The 18,446-nt window shown below is 36.3% G+C and overlaps 1 protein-coding gene across 2 annotated transcripts in view; it reads left to right on the forward strand.

Moving 5' to 3' along the window:
• The window catches only part of FBXL13 (F-box and leucine rich repeat protein 13), a 230,582-nt gene that overhangs the window by 195,914 nt on the left and 16,222 nt on the right, over positions 1–18,446 (forward strand). For both annotated transcript variants that reach the window (XM_019744537.2, XM_074340634.1), the window contains exons 18-19: positions 7,853–7,936; positions 17,610–17,744. In XM_019744537.2, the coding sequence (XP_019600096.2) occupies positions 7,853–7,936; positions 17,610–17,744 (219 nt within the window). The remainder of the gene's footprint in view (positions 1–7,852; positions 7,937–17,609; positions 17,745–18,446) is intronic.

Raw genomic sequence — 18,446 nt, forward strand, 5'->3', positions numbered from 1 at the left:
ATTTCTGTGGCATCCGTGGTAACTTTCCGTCTTTCATTTCTGATTTTGTTTATTTGTATCTTTTCTCTTTTTATCTTAGTGAGTCTAGCCAAGGGTTTGTCAATTTTATTAATCTTTTCGTATTGTCTTTTGGTTGCTTTATATTTTATTTGTAATTTTAATCTGGTCATGAGAAGAGGAAAGCACAGCATTTACCTACTCTGCCATTTTGACTGGACATCGATATACAAAGATTTAATAATGGACCCATGTATTGGCTTTTATCCAAGTTATTCTAAATAATTTTTGACATTGAGAAATTTCAATCATTTATTCATTTTTTGTTTTCTTCATCCTTTTCTTCTTTCTTTTGATACATAGTTATCTAAGTCCTACTATACTTAAGGCAGCAATTCTAGGTTTGAGTTGAAAAACAGGAATAAGAGAAGCAACCTACACTGAAGTTTTTATAAACCCTTTCCTCCCCCCTCATTTTTCCCTTCTTTTGTGCAGAACATTTTGTTGTCCCAATGCGTTGTAGCAATTATTGCCATCAGCAATAATATACGTATGGCAGCCTTACACTCATTCACCAACATTGGCTTTTTTAATTTCAAGAAAAATAGGTAGGAATTAAAACTTTATTGTCATTTTGAATTTGCATTAAAAAAATTCTAGTAATATTAATTTTCCCCATATTTTCTTTATATATATATATATATATATATATATATATATATATATATTAGTTTCAGGTGTATAAAACAATGTAATAGTTAGACATTTCACCCCTCACAAAGCATATGTTTTCTTAATATTACAATTGTATTTCTACTTATCTGAATTTTCTGTTCACATTCTTTACTCATTTATATATTATTACTGCCAATTTGTATGAACTCCTTAGAACGACGTAGTTATTAACCATTTGTTATTATTTTATATTTTCTCCATTGCTTTACCATGACTTATCTCAAAACCATAAAACAGGGATTTGTTTTAGCATTTAGTATTTTTCCCAAAAATGTTTACCTAGAATCTAATCATAAGGAAAAATCAGAAAATCCATTATGTGGGATGTTTTAGGCAATGCTGGCCTCAGATCTTTAAAAGTCAATGCTTGAAAGACAAAATTTAAAGAAAAAAGAGGCTAAAGAATGTAATGTTGAACGCTGACTTGATCTTGAATAAAAGCAAATCTGAATATATTGGCTTTGTATTAGATAGTATGGTATTACTCTTTATTATAGGGATCATAATATTATATACACATAATATAGTATAGTATCATAATACTGTATAGTTACATAGGAAATTGTCCTTATTCCTAGAGATGTATACAGAATACTTAGGGGTAAAGCATCATGGTATCTGAAACTTATTTTCAAATGCTTCCAAGAAATATATATATATATTTAAAAATATGTATATACTATGTGTAGTATACGTGTATGTATCCATATAAAACTATACTCATACATACACAGAGGGTGCCAAAAAATGTATACACATTTTAAGAGAGGAAAACTGTATTAAAATTGTCATACTCAATATATACTGATAACAAAAGATGAACACAAGTCACGTTTGACATCTGCAATGACAAAAGGTGCTCAAAGTGGTTACCATCAGTGTAATTTTAATACAGTTTTTTCCTTTCTTAAAATGCATATATATTTTTGGCACCCTCTGTATATTAATGAAACTGTTTATGTTCATATACATACTTCTAGCAATTAAGCAAATGTGGTAAATATTTATAATTGGTGAATTTACGTAAAGGATATATAGGTGTTTATCACACCATTCTTGAAACCTTACAGTGGATTTGAGTATTTTCAAAATACAAAGTTGGGGGAGAAATGTTTTATGGTTATGTTGGTGATATTCAGAGACTGGAGTAATGTGACTCAACCGTGTAGTAAATGCACACGTACACACACACACACACACACACACACACATACACACACAGAATTCCAGTGTTTGCTAACTAGTTCATTACTGATGTCTGCATATATCAGATAACAATCTCAGAAGTAAAATTGGGGGAAAAAAGAATAGTTTTCAAGGATTTGTCTCCTCCTCAATGTCATGAATACGTGTATCTTGGCAGTGTTCAGCGTTCCCTTCCACTGCAACCAGTGACCCCAAAACTGAACAACTTCCCAAACAACTCACACTTTCCAAATGAAGTCTTCGTTCATGCTATTTCCTCAGCCTGAACACTGTTTCTATTATTTTGCTTGTCAAAAATCTTACTCAGTCTTTAGGTTCAATTTAAAATCTCCTTCTTTCATGAAAGTCTCTTCTAAACTGCCACTTTTCCCTCCCACTGGAAGCAATCACTCCCTGCTCGTGGTCCCTATACCTCTCTTAAGACACAACCCTTGTTCTTTTCTGCATTATGATCACTTATGTGCCAACTCATATTCCCTAGTGAGGGAAAGTGTTGTTTAAGTCTGCTGCACAGGCTCAAATCCAAGTCCCTTAGAATAATGTACAAGGCTCTCGTGACTTGGTGGCTACTTCCTTTTGAGTCTTATGTCTTGACATTCCCTTCAGGGGACTTGATACCTGAGTCATAATATAAATCAATTACCAGGGACTCCTGGGCCCCCCAGATTCAGGTCCCTTAAAGTCCAAGGCCTGTGAAGGAGCAAAGTGCTCAGCAGGCTTCTTATGACTTCCTGGGGCCTCACATTCTCACACAACCTGCAATCCTGGTGACTTCTCCAGGCTCCCACACCAGCTACTTTCCGCGATGCTTCCTGCACTTCAAGAAAATAGAACCAAAACCTTTCCTGCAAAGCATTCATGAGTTTAGCCAACTTTTGGAAAAAACGAAGGAGGCTTTCAATTTTCATGATGTTCCAACTTCCCTGAGAAGGAAGCGCCCACATGTCCTTTGCCCACTGAGGCCCAGTCCCTCCATCTTGTTGGTTCCTCTTTCCTCCTTATCTTTGTCTTATCTTCCCACTCTCCTCTTTCCCAGAAGGAAAAGCTTGGCACCAGCCAACCCACAGGACTTTTATCCCAAGCACTTAACAAGGTATTACACAAAACAAAACAAAAGCAAAATCTCCTACTTTTCTCCTTTAGAGAAATTCTTGGGCCAGCTCTTCAGATAATTTTTTAAAAATCTGTTATAAATCTATTCACGCCATGCTGTATAGTTCCCTATACATGCCATAGTATTTCATATCATAATGTTTTTGCACATTACGTTCTTCTGCCTAGAATGTCCTCCCTTTAGAGTTTTCTTGGCTACTGACACTTCCCCACTCATGACTCCCCTCTGTGTAGTCTTCTCGAATCCGCAGTAGCTGGCCCCTGCATCCCTGTTTGGTAGCACATTGTGCACAATTTTTACCTTTCACTAGGTTGCAATGATCTGTTGTCCATGTCTGTCTTCAATGCCAGGCTACGGGCTCCTTAAGAGCAAACACTGCCCCTCACTGACCATCATATTTCCAGTTTCTACCCCAGAGCTTGATCAGTATAGTACATGCTAAATAAATACTTATAAAGTGAATGATGAATAATGAATGAATGAATTTTGCCCAGACCTGAGATTTAAGACTTCTAAAGTTATAAAGAAAGTCTGTAAAATGTTGGAACCATCACTTGTGTCAGAGAACACCTCCTAATTTTGAGCGTTTATGAACCTCATGGTGCCAAGTAGAACATTTTACCTAGCTGGCTCTGATATTCTTTAGGTCATTAATCTGAAAACCTTCTGAGTCAGAAAGCCATTAAAAAACAAATCCTGTTGACTGGAATAGCGCATTTCACTTGTTCAGAGAAGCTGGCCTCCCGTAACCAGCACAAGGCAGTTTTTAGTGAGGCCTCGACTCCCCCAGATGGTTTAGGTTTGTTGCTGCTCAGTTACAAAGTTGTGTTTACTACAGCAGCAAGGCCTTATGATAACTTGTCCCGCACATAGCATGATACCTCTTTTGCTCCCTATCTTGCTAGCAATAGATTGGCCAACTGGGTCTGAGCAATTTCTGTATTCATCTTGGACTGAACAATGCTGTAGGAATCGCTCTAATTTGCATTTAGTTATACAATTATTACATCAATTCAATTTTTACAAACATCTTTATTGAGATATAATTCACATACTATAAAACTCACCAGTTCAAGTGTACCAACTCAGTTCTAGTATACTGATGGAGTCCTGTAACCATTGCCACAATCTAATTCCAGGACATTTTCATCACTCCAAAAGGAAACTCTCTTTCCATAAGCAGTCACTCCCTATCCCTGACCCACCCTCCAGCCCACCATAGGCAACCACTAATCTACTTTTAGTTTCTATATATTTGCATACTTTGGACTTTTCAGAGAAGTGGAATCAGAATACGAGGCGTGATAAAAAAAAATATGGTGAATGCTTAAATTAAAAAAAAATTACAGTAAAAGACAGATTGTCATTAATCCCCCTCAAAACATTCCCCCTTGCTTTGAACACACTTACCCCATCATTCTTGCCACTTTCTGAAGCAGTTCTGGAAGTCTTCTTCTGTGAGTGTCATTAGTTGCACTGTCATGGCTGTCTTGATGTCCTGAATCGATTCAAAACGTTTACCTTTCATGGTCATTTTGACTTTGGGGAAGAGCCAGAAGTCACATGGTGCCAGATCTGGTGAATAAGGTGGCTGAGGACACACCATAATATTTTTATTTGGCAAAAATTGCCCTACCAGAAGCGATGTGTGACATGGAGCATTGTCATGGTGGAGGATAAAGTAAAGACACAAAAGAGAACTTCCAGAACTGCTTCAGAAAGTAGCAAGAATGATGGGATAACTGTGTTCGAAGCGAGGGGGAGTATTTTGAGGGGGATTAATGGCAATGTGTCTCTTACTGTAATACATTGAAAAAAAATTTAAACATTCATCATATTCTTTGATCATACCTTGTATGTGGTCTTTTGGGTCTAACTTCTTTTACTTGGCATAATGTTTTAAATGTTCATCTATATTAGTATGCATCAGTACTTTTTTATTGCCAAATAATATTCCATTGTATGGATATAACACCTTATTGATCCTTTCACAAGCTGACACACTTGGCTGGAAATCACTTTTTTTCTGTTATGAATAATGCTTCTAGGAACATTTGAGTACAACGTTTTGCGTTAACATGTGTTTTCATTTCTCTTGGGTATATATCCAGGAGTGGAATTGCTGGGTCATATGGTAACTCTATATTTAACTTTTTGAAGAACTGCCAGACTATTTCTAAAGTGACTGTACCATTTTACATTCTAATCAGCAGTGAATGAGGGTTTTAATTTCTTCACATCCTCACAACATTTGTTATTATCTGTCTTCTTAAGTATAGCCATCCCAGTAGGTATGTAGTAGTATTTCACTGTGGTTTTGATGCGTTTGCCTAATGGCTAATGATGTCAATTAATTAAAATTTGATGTCATACATTTTAATTATAGTGATAAAATATGGCATTTTATTTTAATATTAGTTAATATTAATTTTTAGTGATTTTGAATGAAGTGCTAAAGAGAATATAGGCTGTTCAATTTCATAAATAACAAGTGTATTTCATTTCCAGCTCAACTTAAAAAATTCTGACTTGGCTACATAAAAGTGAAAAAGAAGCGAAAACTTCAGAGATAGTTTCATAGGACAAATTCCCCACAGCATAATAAAACATACTTTAGGACAAAGAACAAACCTTGCTTCTCTTACTTAATATTATTTTTCAAACAATTTGAACAAATTGAGGGAATACCTAAATCCATTTCTGTTGGGGGAATATCTAAATCCAAGTCTTCTAACATGAATAAAATAGCATCCACATCTGGAACCCAGACCACATGGGATGCTCTACAGGGCTTGGTCATTCTTTGTTTTGAAACAAGAAAGCAGAAAACATAATGTGTTCTTAACAAAAGAACCCACATTTGCAATAAAATTAAAAGAACGAACAGAGAGATTTTATTTTTGGATGGTGTACAAAATCATTAAATGAAATTAGAAATAGCAGTTAAAAAGGCTTTAAAGCATTTTTTTCAATTAAAAAGGCTTTAAAGCATTTTTTTCTTTGATCTGGATTTTTCTTTCTTTTCCTTTTTGAAAAATGAATAGGCATAATATGAGCATCAGCAAAAAAAAAAAAAGCAACAACAACAAACAAAAAGAAAAACCCAAGACATATTTGCATAATCATTTTCAATTATCATCCAAATGTTGAGTTTAAAATCAATAAAATGTAAATCAGTCCTGCAAATAAAATTTTAAAAGGAGAAATTCATATACCATTTCTGGTATTTTTCCCTTCCAGCCAGCTCTGGGACCCTAGGATGACAAGAAGCTGCTCTTGTCCATCTAGTGTAGGAAGCATATCTTAAGGAATTATAAAGGTAATGTGGTCCTGAATGCAAACAGGAGGTTGGCATCTACAAGGCATATCAGTCAGTTCATTATCTGAGTGTTATGTCAGTTTAGAAGGCAAAGTACTGAGAAATGGGACAGCAAAACAAAACCACAATGAGGTACCACTTGACACCAATCAAAATGGCTGTTATCAAAAAGTCAATAAGTAACAAGTGTTGACGAGGATGTGGAGAAAAGGGAATCCTGTGCATTGTTGAAGGATTGCAAATTGGTGCAGTCGCTATGGAAAACGGTATGAAGATTCCTCAAAAAACTGAAAATAGGACAACCATATGATCCAGCAATCCCACTTCTGGGTATTTATCTAAAGAAAACAGAAACACTAATTTGGAAGGATGTATGCATTCCTATGTTCACTGCAGCACTATTTACAATAGCCAAGATTTGGAAGTAACCTAGGTGTTCATTGATAGATGAATGGATAAAGAAGATGTTGTATCTTCTGGATACCATGGAATATTATGCAGCAATAAAAAAGTATAAAATCTTGCCATTTGTGACAACATGGGTGGATTTAGAAGGTATTATGCGAAGTGAACTAAGTCAGGCAAAGATAGACAAATACCATATGGTTTTACTTATATGTGGAATCGAAAAAAAGCAAAACAAATGAACAGACAAAATAAAAACAGACTCAGAGAAATAGAGATCCAACTGATTGTTGCCAGAGGAGAGGGGTGTGTGGGGATGGGTGAAAAAGGTGAAGGGGAATATAGTCAATAACAGTGTGATAACTTTGCACCGTGACAGATAGGGACTGGACTTTGTGTGGTGATCATATTGTAAGATATATGTATTGTACACCTGAAACTAATATAATATTGTATACCAACTATACTTAAATAAAAAATGTTTTTTAAATTTAAGAACTTAAAAGGGCAATCTATTTTTTTAAATAAAAAGAAACATATTTAAAAAAACAAAACAAAAAGAAACAAAGCTTTTAAACTGAAAAAGAAGTGAGCCATTGATGAATGTTTATCTGTTTACAGGCCTTTATATAAAGATTTTTTTCCCTCTCTTTTCAAGCAATTACATATAAAATGAGCTTAAAGATTTTTAGATTTTTAAGTTAGGCATATAAGAATTTGTTGTCAAATAGATTCATTAGCTACATGAAGTGTATTTAAAATAAAGTTGTAAATTTACGGGTCTTGTAGATTTGTTTATATTGATTCAGATAACATTTACCTGGGAACAGGTGGCAAGATAAGGAGTTTTCTGGCTCTGGGATTCTGTGACACTTTTTGTAAAACATTAGATAAGGACAACCTGAACATTTTATTTAATGATGTTGCTTAAACAAATTGATTTTATAATTTGTTAAGTGTACAGAAATATAAGGAGCTAATTTTTTAAAATTAGTATAATGGTTATTGTCTTGTTGGAAATATACTTCCTAACTAAATTATAATCACAAACTGATCTTTATATTAAATATTTTTAGGGTTTGACGATACTTTCCAGACATAAAAAATTAAAGGAACTTTCTCTATCTGAGTGTTATAAAATCACCGATATTGGAATTCAGGTAAGATAATTAAATCATTCTGTTAAAGAATTTAGATTGAAAATTAAGCACAGATTGCATAAACTTTGCAGGTCATAGTAGAAAAAACAAGTGGATTGGAGGAACACTTCTATGATCTTGGTTGAGACAAGAGCAACTCCTGTTCTTTAGTTAGGTCTCTGCAGCCTAAAGTGAGTGAGAGGATTTGTTTTCTCATTTTCCCGTCTACTCTCTGCCTTCCCCACGTCAGACTCATAGGATAAATAAGGATAGATAGACATTTTACTTGGAGAATGATGAAATGCAACATGGTAAAAGTCGGTGTCTGTAGATAGAAATGTTATATAATCTAACCATGAAAATTGGGAGAGTTTGAAAACTATACCAGGTACTTAACAATTAGGAACTTGAGTTACTCAAACACAGTGAGTAACATACTTTACCAGAATGGAAAGCATGAGATAGGTAGTTGAATAGGATAAATGACTGTGTGTTCAATTTGGTACTTCAAGAATTTGTGAAAAAGGTAAATTTCCTAGACCTGGCCTTGAGGGATGGGAAGGAATCAAGTAGCGATTGTGAACAAGCTGCAAGACAACATTAAGCATCTCGGTATGCTGCTAAGAGAAGAAAAACCAGAATCATATCTCATACCTGTGTTGAACTGGGGTAAAACCTGGTTACTTATTAGTAAATAATGGAAGGTAACGTTCTGAAAGGGAACCAATGACCTAGGAATGTGGAAACTGTTAAACACATTGGAAGTACCATAGAAAGTGCCCTGCGTGTTCAAAACCCCTGCTATTTATGAAAACCTGGACTAAACTAGGAAAAAATCATTTTTAAATAAGAAACTCTCTTACTGAGGTAAAAAGATTGATCCCACAAGTGGAAAAATAACACAAGAGATAGCCGAGAAGTCCACAGAGCATGGCAACTTGAAGCTGTCTTCTATGAATTTGAAATGAACTTTGCAAGAAGTTCTAGCATGACTAATAGGAGAGTGTTAAAATATATAAACTGGTGAGCTATGGAGGATGCCAAGTCAAATGGTGCTCCAGACTTGAGCATAAAATTCTACAGTTCTGGACCTGAGGGAATCTTAGAACCATCTAAACCAATTGCCTAATTTTACAGGTGAGGAAATTAAGGCCCAGAGGGCTTCAATGACTAGTCCAGTCTGTACCTCCTCAGCAAAATAATCTAACTACAGTTCTATGGAAATGAGGAGTAGAAATGGAGAATTGTTGTTCTAAATGGTTGATTGACAACATGCTCACTATATGATCATACAGCTGAATCTGGCATAGCTTTAAAACACGTAATCTTTTAAAAATTGGTGTGTATTTGTTTTCAGTAATCTAAAGGAGAAAATAAAAAAGGAGGAATACAGGAGCATGGAAATACAGAATTATTTAATTATCAGTTGCACAAGATTCGATGTCCTATTCAAGTGCACACACAAAAAATTTATCTCATCATCCTTCTTTCTGCTTTTGGAGAGAGAGAGAGAGAGAGAGAGAGAGAGAGAGAGAGAGAGAGAGAGAGAGAGAGAGAGGGCGTGTTGTGGCTTTTATTCAGTTTTATCCCTTGCAAGGTTCCAAGGTTCATACTTCAGGGCATGTGGTAATTTCTCTTCTGTGCCTCCTCCAGCCCAATTATTAAGTCCCAAAAGAAATGAGACAAAGAGGGGTGAGGAGCAAGTGACACATAAGTCAATTCTACAGTTCCTTATCTGGATTTACAAAGGGGGAGGGAGTAAAATAAGGTAATTAAATTAAGACGTTTAGATTATCCACAATTTATCAGTAATTATCTTTCTTGTTACTTGTAAAAGGTAACTATAGGAGATTGTCTTTTTAGCAGAAGACATTGAAAACATATTCTACAGAATGACTTAATGAGAAAAATGACGAAGTAAACATTTTTACCCTGGATAGATTTTGCAAGACTCATAAACATAATAAGAAATTACCTCATTTTAGTGTTTTACTGGAAACTACAACACATACAGATTGAATGTCAATAACTCATTAATATAGTATCCATATAAATGAATGTGCATTTTTTTCTTTATTCAGGTTATCTGTGGATGAAAACCTTGCAGCTAAACAAAACAAAAGTTTTTAAAATTATTTCAGTGTTGGTAGGTTGAAGTAGTTGGTTAAGAAAGGGGATTATAGAGGGGAAAATCAAGTTTAAGGACCTACCCATGAGTGTATGTAGTGGAAAATGTGCATATACAAGGTCGGAAAATTAAGTTCACGAACTCATCCTCTGAATAATGAATAATCTCTGTGATCCTAGAAAAAGTGCTACATGCCTCATTGCTGAATATCACTATGGTCACCTTCAAAGTACTCCCCTTGGGAAGCTATGCCCCTATGCCAAGGCCTAGTCCACCCTTCAAAACAATTTTGGATCTGTTTTTCTGGAACGGCCATCAGAGCTGTCATCGTATTACCCTTGATGTCCTGAATGTCATCCCAATATTTTCCTTTATCTTTGGATAAAGAAAGAAGTCATTGGGGGCCAGATTGGGTGAGTAGGGAGGGTGTTCCAATACAGTTATTTGTTTACTGGCTAAAAACTCCCTCACAGACAGGGCTGTATGAGCTGGTGCACTGTCGTGATGCAAGAGCCATGAATTGTTGTTGAAAAGTTCAAGTCATCTAACTTTTCACGAAGCCTTTTCAGCACTTCCAAATAATAAACTTGGTGAACTGTTTGTCCAGTTGGTACAAATTCATAATGAATAATCTCTGTGATATCAAAAAAAAGGTTAGCAACATCCCTGCAACAAGTTCTTGAACTTAATTGTCAGACCTCATATGTCTCGCCCTAACACTCACGTTGGATTCATTCTTGCCTGAACAGCAAAAACAGGATTACTCTCCAGGGACTCTTTTTTTATCTTAAAACTCTTACTTTGAATCACTGAACTTTCTCACTAGTTATGTTTTTTTATGCAAGATTTTCATCAATCATCTTCATGAGTTGATAGATTCCACCGCCTAGTGCTTAACAAATTTGATTTCAGAGGTCTTTGATACATAGCGACTTATAACACCAAAGATGGATTAGATGTGTTGACTACACATAAGCAACCACTTTTTTTTTTTAAACCAACATTAGTTTGTATTTGGTTTCCAAAATTAAATCAAGAATTGTCAAAGCATGAGATTTAATAACTCCACCTCTTCTCCAGGGATAGTTATGTTGATGGGTTGCATGGGAAGCAACAAATGTAGGATCTCTTCCCAAATGGCCTTAATCCTCGGCCTTTGGGGCAGCGGAACCTCTGAAATCTCCTGTATGGGGAGACGAGACATACAGACGTCTGGACACTTTGTATCATTTGGCCGTACTGCTCAGGAAAATTCTTTACCTTATCCAATACTCCAGGTTACTATTAGGAAATAATTGACTAAATTGTCTGTGATGGAGATGCCAGAAGGGCCCAGTTTCATAATAATTTTACAGGGTCTTGGGAGAGGGAAATAAGGAATTCCTCTGGTAGCATTAAGAAGAGGGTATCTGGTATCTTATGGAAAAAGCAACTCCCACAAAACCTGGAACAAGGAAGAAGTTTGTTGCAGAAATCTGTTCTTCATGGCTTAATCATGCCAAGAATGGTCTCCTAGAATTTATAACAGAACAACATACCCTTACGAGACCTAAGGTACCTGGAATCAACTGGGAGTCACAGGGAAACCCCCACCAAGACACCCAGGCATTATTTTCTCTTCAAAGGCTACGAGCAAAAGAAATAAGCTCAATATTCTCTGTTTTTCCTTACACGAGTGTATTTCCAATTGTAGAGGTAATTTGATAGGATTAGCAATTTGCTAGACTTCGGAGGATGGGGGATTTGACAGCTTGTCATTTTCCCACAGTCTGTAAGGTTCTGAAGGATACTAGCGTCATGGGTACCATGTTTTCTTGGCTAATGAATAGCTGACTCTGAGAACGCCCCACCCCAGTCCTGGCTGCTTGCCCACTCCCACTGGGGAGAACCATTCTTGGACAACTGAATCATTCATGGACTCACTAAAAGAACATGCACATCTGTTATGTTCATGTTGAACAGCCATATAGAAGAACAGTAAAGAGAATGTGTTAAAAGGAAGATAATCCTTTGGAGGCTTCTCCCAACCTTTAAGGAACATTCGTTTATCCTCTATAAGATGAAACTTGCCAAAAGTTAAGCAAAACCTGTCAGATTATCTGAAGGCAAAAATAAAAAGGCAGGAAAAATATCAGAATCCCACTGTCCAATAAAAGCATGAGTTTATGATTATTTTGCTTCTTAAACCTAAATGGCCAATCTGTTTTTGATCTTTTGCAACATACATGGGCTTTGCTCATCGTGCATCCCCTGAGTTGCTCTGGTATGTCTCCCAGGAGCTACGGTTTCTCCATGTATGACTTCTAATAACCTTCTTTACCAACTTCCAGTTAAATTTTGTGCATGTTTTTTCCTCATCCCAAAGCCTTCAGCATGTTGAAGGTGGTGAAGTGGTGTTTTAAGGTTTTACACGGCAGATGAGATTGTTCGAGAATCTCTCTGGTTGCACTGCTGACAAAAGGCAGCATTTGTACAGGGAGTTATGTCGGCCAAGTGTTTTTGGAGTACCCGTTTTCTTTCCAACTTCCAATAAGCCTGTGAGATAAAGAGACAGTTGTTTTCACTCTCCTCTTTAGATGAGGAAATTTGAGGTTGAGTAACTTGCTCAAGGTCACAGACACAACTTCAGATTTCAGGCCCTTTGCTTTTCTACTAGACCGGTAGCGTCCCTTGACTATATCATCTCTTTTTCCATACGCCCCTAAATGGGAGATCAAAGCAGCACATGATTTCCTAGAGATCCCTAAATGGAAGAGGTCACAGAGGACAATGTGATTTTATGCTTCGTATAAATGTTCTGAGTTGCCATTATCTTGGCAAAGAAGGAGAAAGAGAATAAGTGGGGTGGATGGCTGGGAAAAGAGAAACTCATCAACTCTTTCAGGCTGGTTAATATACTTTAAGTCATTTCCATGTCCTTCTTGTTCCACAGAGGCTCTTAAGGAGTCCTAGGTTATTGGCCACTAGACAGCCAATTGTTTTTTGTTTGTTTGTTTGTTTTCCTTTAACTTACCTTAGAAAAATGGAAAAAGTGTGGGTTATGCCACAGGCCACAGAAAAATACCTGATTGACTTTGGGTAGCCCAACCCTGGCACGTTTTTATTTTAGATAAAATTCTAAAGCCTGCAACAGTTCTGGATTTTTTTTTTTTTTCCCAACAAATCCTGATTACAAAGTATCATTCAAAGATATTTTGTTGTGTTCTTTTCCTGGTCTTCTTTCCAATATACATTCTCTTTCACTGTTTACCCTTTCTGTTCTTTAATTTCCCCACATTTGATATCTTTATATGTATGCATTTGTCACATTTTCTATTGGAAAAGCAATCCCGTTTTTATCAAATACCCAGGATCTGTGAAGCCAGTAAATCATCCAGGTTGAATGAGTAGGTATCTTCAGAGAAAACATTTATTTTGGCAAATGAATAAGACAATCTGTTTCAATGTAACAAGAAAATATTAGAACATCTGCTTAGATTTCTTTTTATCTTGTATACTGTATATCTGTTTTTATATGTGTGGATAAAAAAGGGCTCTGTAATAAATCTGACTGAAAGTAAGCTCACAGGGTGATCTGATCACAGATTCCTAAGTGGGCAGGTCATGGTGGGCAGTCACACCCCAGGCCTGTAACTTCTTTAGTGAAGGGTTTTAAGCCAGTTCTGTCCATTGTTCTTGTGAATCTAGGTTAACACAGTTTTGAAACACAAGTAATCCTTCTTCCAGAGCCCTGGAAGGCGTAACTGCCCTCAAGGGAGCACATAATCTTGTTACCTATCCTGTGTATCTTTGCTTTCTCCCATCTTCATATAATCTTTCTTACAGTCCCTCCTTAATTCCAAATGTATAAAAGAAACTGCAAAACTCATTCTCTGGAACATTTGAGATCTTGCTTCCTGGCATGTCATCAGTTTGGCTCAAATAAACTCTTATAAAAAATTCTCTAGAGGTTTGAGCGTTTCTTACGTCAACATATTCTTTATAAGATATACTGTATATTTAAATAGTTGTATATCTATATATTTTATAAGTAGATTAATATACATTTATTGAAAGTATATGCTCAAATGTTTTACTATGGTGTGCGTGATTTAAAAATTTTGGCAATCATAGCCATAGAAAAGTGGTGAATACAAATAATAGTGTTCGCTACTATATACTGACAGCTTACTATGTGCCAGGTACTGTTCAATTTCTTTATTCATATTAACTCAATCCTCCTAACAACTCTACAAAGTAGGTGCCATATTAAGGTGTCATATTAAGGTGCCAATTATTCCCATGTTGCTGACAAGATCATTGTGGAATCGAGAGGTTGAGCAATTTATCCAGAGACACAGAACTTCCAAGTGGCAAGATTTGAACTCAGGCCACTTGGGCTCCAGACTCTCCTCTTATCCATTCTTGGGCACTGCCTCTGGCAGTTACTGAACAGCGTGCGAGGAAGGACTGGGCTTGGGCTTCTGAGAGTGATCTACAGGAGCTCATTCTCACTCCTGAGCTAAGAGGCATTTCTCATACCCTTTGGACACTCTCCCATATTGAATATCTTCTTCATGTCAGATGTTAGGGCCACAAAGATAAATTAGGCATGGATTCTTCCCTCAAGAAACAGTTAATGCAGAAGATAAGAAAATTACATAAATAGCTATAGTACAAGTAGGAAGGGAGAAAGGAAAAAAAAAAAAGAAAAAAAATTAAAAGCTATAGGGATTTGGAAGAGGCAGTTCTTCCAGAGAGAGAGATTTGGGAAAACTTCATGGAGTAAGCTATATCTGATCTGGCTTGAAGCCAAAATTTCTCCCCCAAATCACCATATAATTTGGTGACAAGTTTCATCATGAAAGTATCTTTGGAAATGCTTGTTTGGGGCCTTGGCCTTGCCTCCTTTCCCTTTCAGAATCCTCTCCATATTTCAAAGCAGTATGATCCTTTATGTCTGGGCCATAGGTAAGCTTTGTTCAGCCTGGTTTCCTGGCAAGGAGAGGAGTATTGCATTTCACCAGGAGGGAGGCCTCAGGCTCTGCAGAGTTTGGTTTCGGTGGCAAGGCCCAGCTTTCCCAGTTCAGTGTGCCCAGGATGCAGCCACTCACACATGTTCTGATGCCTTCTGGGACCGAGGCTGTCTGATGGAGTGGAGCTCTACACCTCATGGGGATATATGAGGCCCCAGAAACTGTAGTTTCGAATTCAGTTTATAACTTAAAATTGTGGAAGTTGTATTTCAGACTTTGAGGCAGCCAAAAACAATCTTCATAGAAAATGGTTCTTGACAGTACAAGATTTTTCCAGAATTATCAATAGGAAAAAAAATTCCCAAACTTTGTACTGTAGTAGAATTAATCAGAACCTATGAGGCAAATAGACACCATCAAGAGACGGTGTCATGAATATGCACCATGAGGTGAGCTTTTTTAAGGCTGGGAGCTGCCGCCTGTCAAGATGATTTAAATCAGGATTTTGGCAGAAGCGTATTATTGTGACAGTCAGTAAATGTGAGTGAAACTCAGTCTCCTCACATACCCAGTTTAGGAATGCAGTCATTAAGCCCCCACACTGACTCAGCTCAGAAGATACGGAGGATATTTAACTGAGAGACTTGGAAGTTTTCTTCAAGATTGTTAACCCACAGCAAAATTGGTTGATGTGTGGGATGGGAGCCAAACTTGATAATTTTTGCATTTTCTCTTCATCTTCATTATAAAAGATTTTGACTTGGAAGAAGCTTAGTCTACCATTTTCCAAGAAATGAAATCAATAGCATCGATATAGGTACAATGCTTCTGTAGCCCTGGAGCCAGAAAAGTATATAATAATCTTATCTGTAGGGGAGAAATGGAATTTCATGAGTGATTATGTTGAAACATGCCTGCAGACTTAAGTACTTAATATGACTTACATGTCTCTAAAGGAAAATATGAATTGTGAGAGATGAAAACTTCTGACTTATGTCTCAGATCTGTGCTGATTTATGCCAAGCATAAAGCCTTGGACCAATCTTTGTGCTTCAGATCTTCCATGGATGAGAATGCTACTATGAATGTATCATAGGCCTTCTAATCATTTTTATGTTGTTGTTTAAACCTCTGAGAAAGTTCAACTTCAAAGAATATTAGAGGTTTAAAAAGAGGCTTAAAGCAGAACTGATCTGAGCTGTCCAAGACATTGACAAATGCTACTGAAGAGGATTTTCAGACACTAAGAATCTTGAATTTCCCCTTAAAGCTTGTTTCCTCTTTTAATAAATTATTCCTGTAGTTTAAATATTCCTTCTTGCTTTAAATTTTCTCTGGTTCATTGAACTCTACCCATTCTCTAAGTAGAGAACAATGTTATCCTACTCCTTGCAAAATAAGAATTCCTGTATTAAAAAAGAATTCTTTATATCTTTGAAGTCACTGATAAATTGATTAACCAACTAGTATTTATTGAGCACCAACTGTATGTAAATATGATACTTACGAAAGTGGTATAAAAAACTAGCAGAGTTCCAGATAGTACCTCTGAGAGACTTACTGCATTGAAAACCCTGTTGAATCTCTGAGCTGAGATTCAAGACCACTAATTCCAATCCTTCAAAGCTAGATCCCCTTCTGCATCACACTGGGTGTGCCCTCTATGCTTGATTTCCTCCATTGAAAGGGACCTCACTATTTCCTGACAAGCTGCTCCTTCCATTTAAAAAAAATTTATTAAATTTATGGGGGTGACAATTGTTAATAAAATTATGTAAGCATCAAGTGTACAAATCTATAATAAATCGTCTGTATATTGCACTGTGTTCACCACCCAAAGTCAAATCTTCCGTCATCATATATTTGACTCCCTTTACCCTTTTCTACCACCCCACCTCTTTCCCTCTAATAACTACCATACTATTGTATGTGTCTATGAGTTTTTGTTTGTTTGTCTTGTTCATCTGTTGCTCTCAGTGTTATACCCCACATATGAGTTAAATCATATGGTTCTCTGACTAATTTCGCTTAGCATGATATTCTCAAGATCTACCTATGTTGTCGCAAATGGCAGTATTTCATCTTTGCTTATGGCTGAGTAGTATTCCATTGTGGATGTATACCACATCTTCATCCAATCATCTATCAAAGGACACGTCATTGTTTCCATGTTTTGGACACCATGAATAATGCTGCAATGAACATAGACTGTGCTCTTTCCATTATATTGTATTACCAACCACAGAGTGTTTGCTATCTAATTCTCACCTCCAAATTTCTTTTCCTCCATTCATTTGGCTGAATACAACTACTGACCATATAGGTAAAATTTCACTAGTGCTAACTTTAGGAAAAACAAATTCTATTATCAGAATATTACTAAGCTGTGAAACTGGTATACATGAATATCTTTTGTTATAAAGAACTCTACAACAAATGGATGTAATGGCCTTTTTTTTTTTTCAACAAGATGTAACACATCTATATTCAGGGACTGAAATGCATACTAAGTAAACATCTGTGGGTAACATGGCTCTACATTTATATAACATTTGAATAAAAACTAAGGAAAAGAAAAGAAAAAAATCTTTGACTTTGGAATGTCTTGCAGGCCTTCTGCAAAGGCTCGCTGATCTTGGAACACTTGGATGTGTCTTATTGCCCCCAGCTATCAGATGAAGTTGTTCAAGCAGTGGCCATTTATTGCACTAACCTCACATATCTCAGCATTGCCGGCTGTCCGAAGGTATGTGTAGAAACCAGAGCTCAGACATGTTAGATTAAAGCCCTGCCACAAAACTCAGGCAGAGTAGCAGTCAGGGGTTGGACTCATCATAGAACTCGTTTTCTTTGCCATGTCTGAGGTATTCATTAGATTTTCTTTTCTTTCCCCAAATTGGAATTTTCAAAAAGTTAAAAAGACTCCTCACACAAGTATAAAAATGTATCAAAGATTTGTTTAATTCATTAATGAGAGAACCAGCAAAATGGATTTTGTAGAGAATTTTATTAAACTGAGTATTTATAGGAACTGAAGAAAGGATGTTGGACTATTCTTTCAACTGCTGGGTTAGATCCAAAATTGGTTAGTGACCTATAAGTTATTAAATCCATAACCTTGGAGTTATAGTTTTTACCAGAAATAATTTGCATCTCTTCTGGACAAAAATATAACAAGTTATAACATGGAACTTCACTGAGTTTAGACCCCAATAGTAAATAGCATGTCAAACAACGGCACAATTCCTCAGGTGTGCCTGTTAATGTTCCAGTGTAGCCCTGAAATGACATACAATCATCTTTTGTCTTATTTTCAAGTGTTTGATAATTTTTCATGACATTTGTTTGTAAAAGAAATATGTACTCATTGAAAACTCTTTGGACTCCATATAAAAGCATAAAGGAGAGTAAAAATCCATTGTCATACAACCCTCCAGACATAACCATT

Source organism: Rhinolophus sinicus, linkage group LG09 (genome assembly GCF_036562045.2).
Source record: "Rhinolophus sinicus isolate RSC01 linkage group LG09, ASM3656204v1, whole genome shotgun sequence".
Lineage (NCBI taxonomy): Eukaryota > Metazoa > Chordata > Mammalia > Chiroptera > Rhinolophidae > Rhinolophus > Rhinolophus sinicus.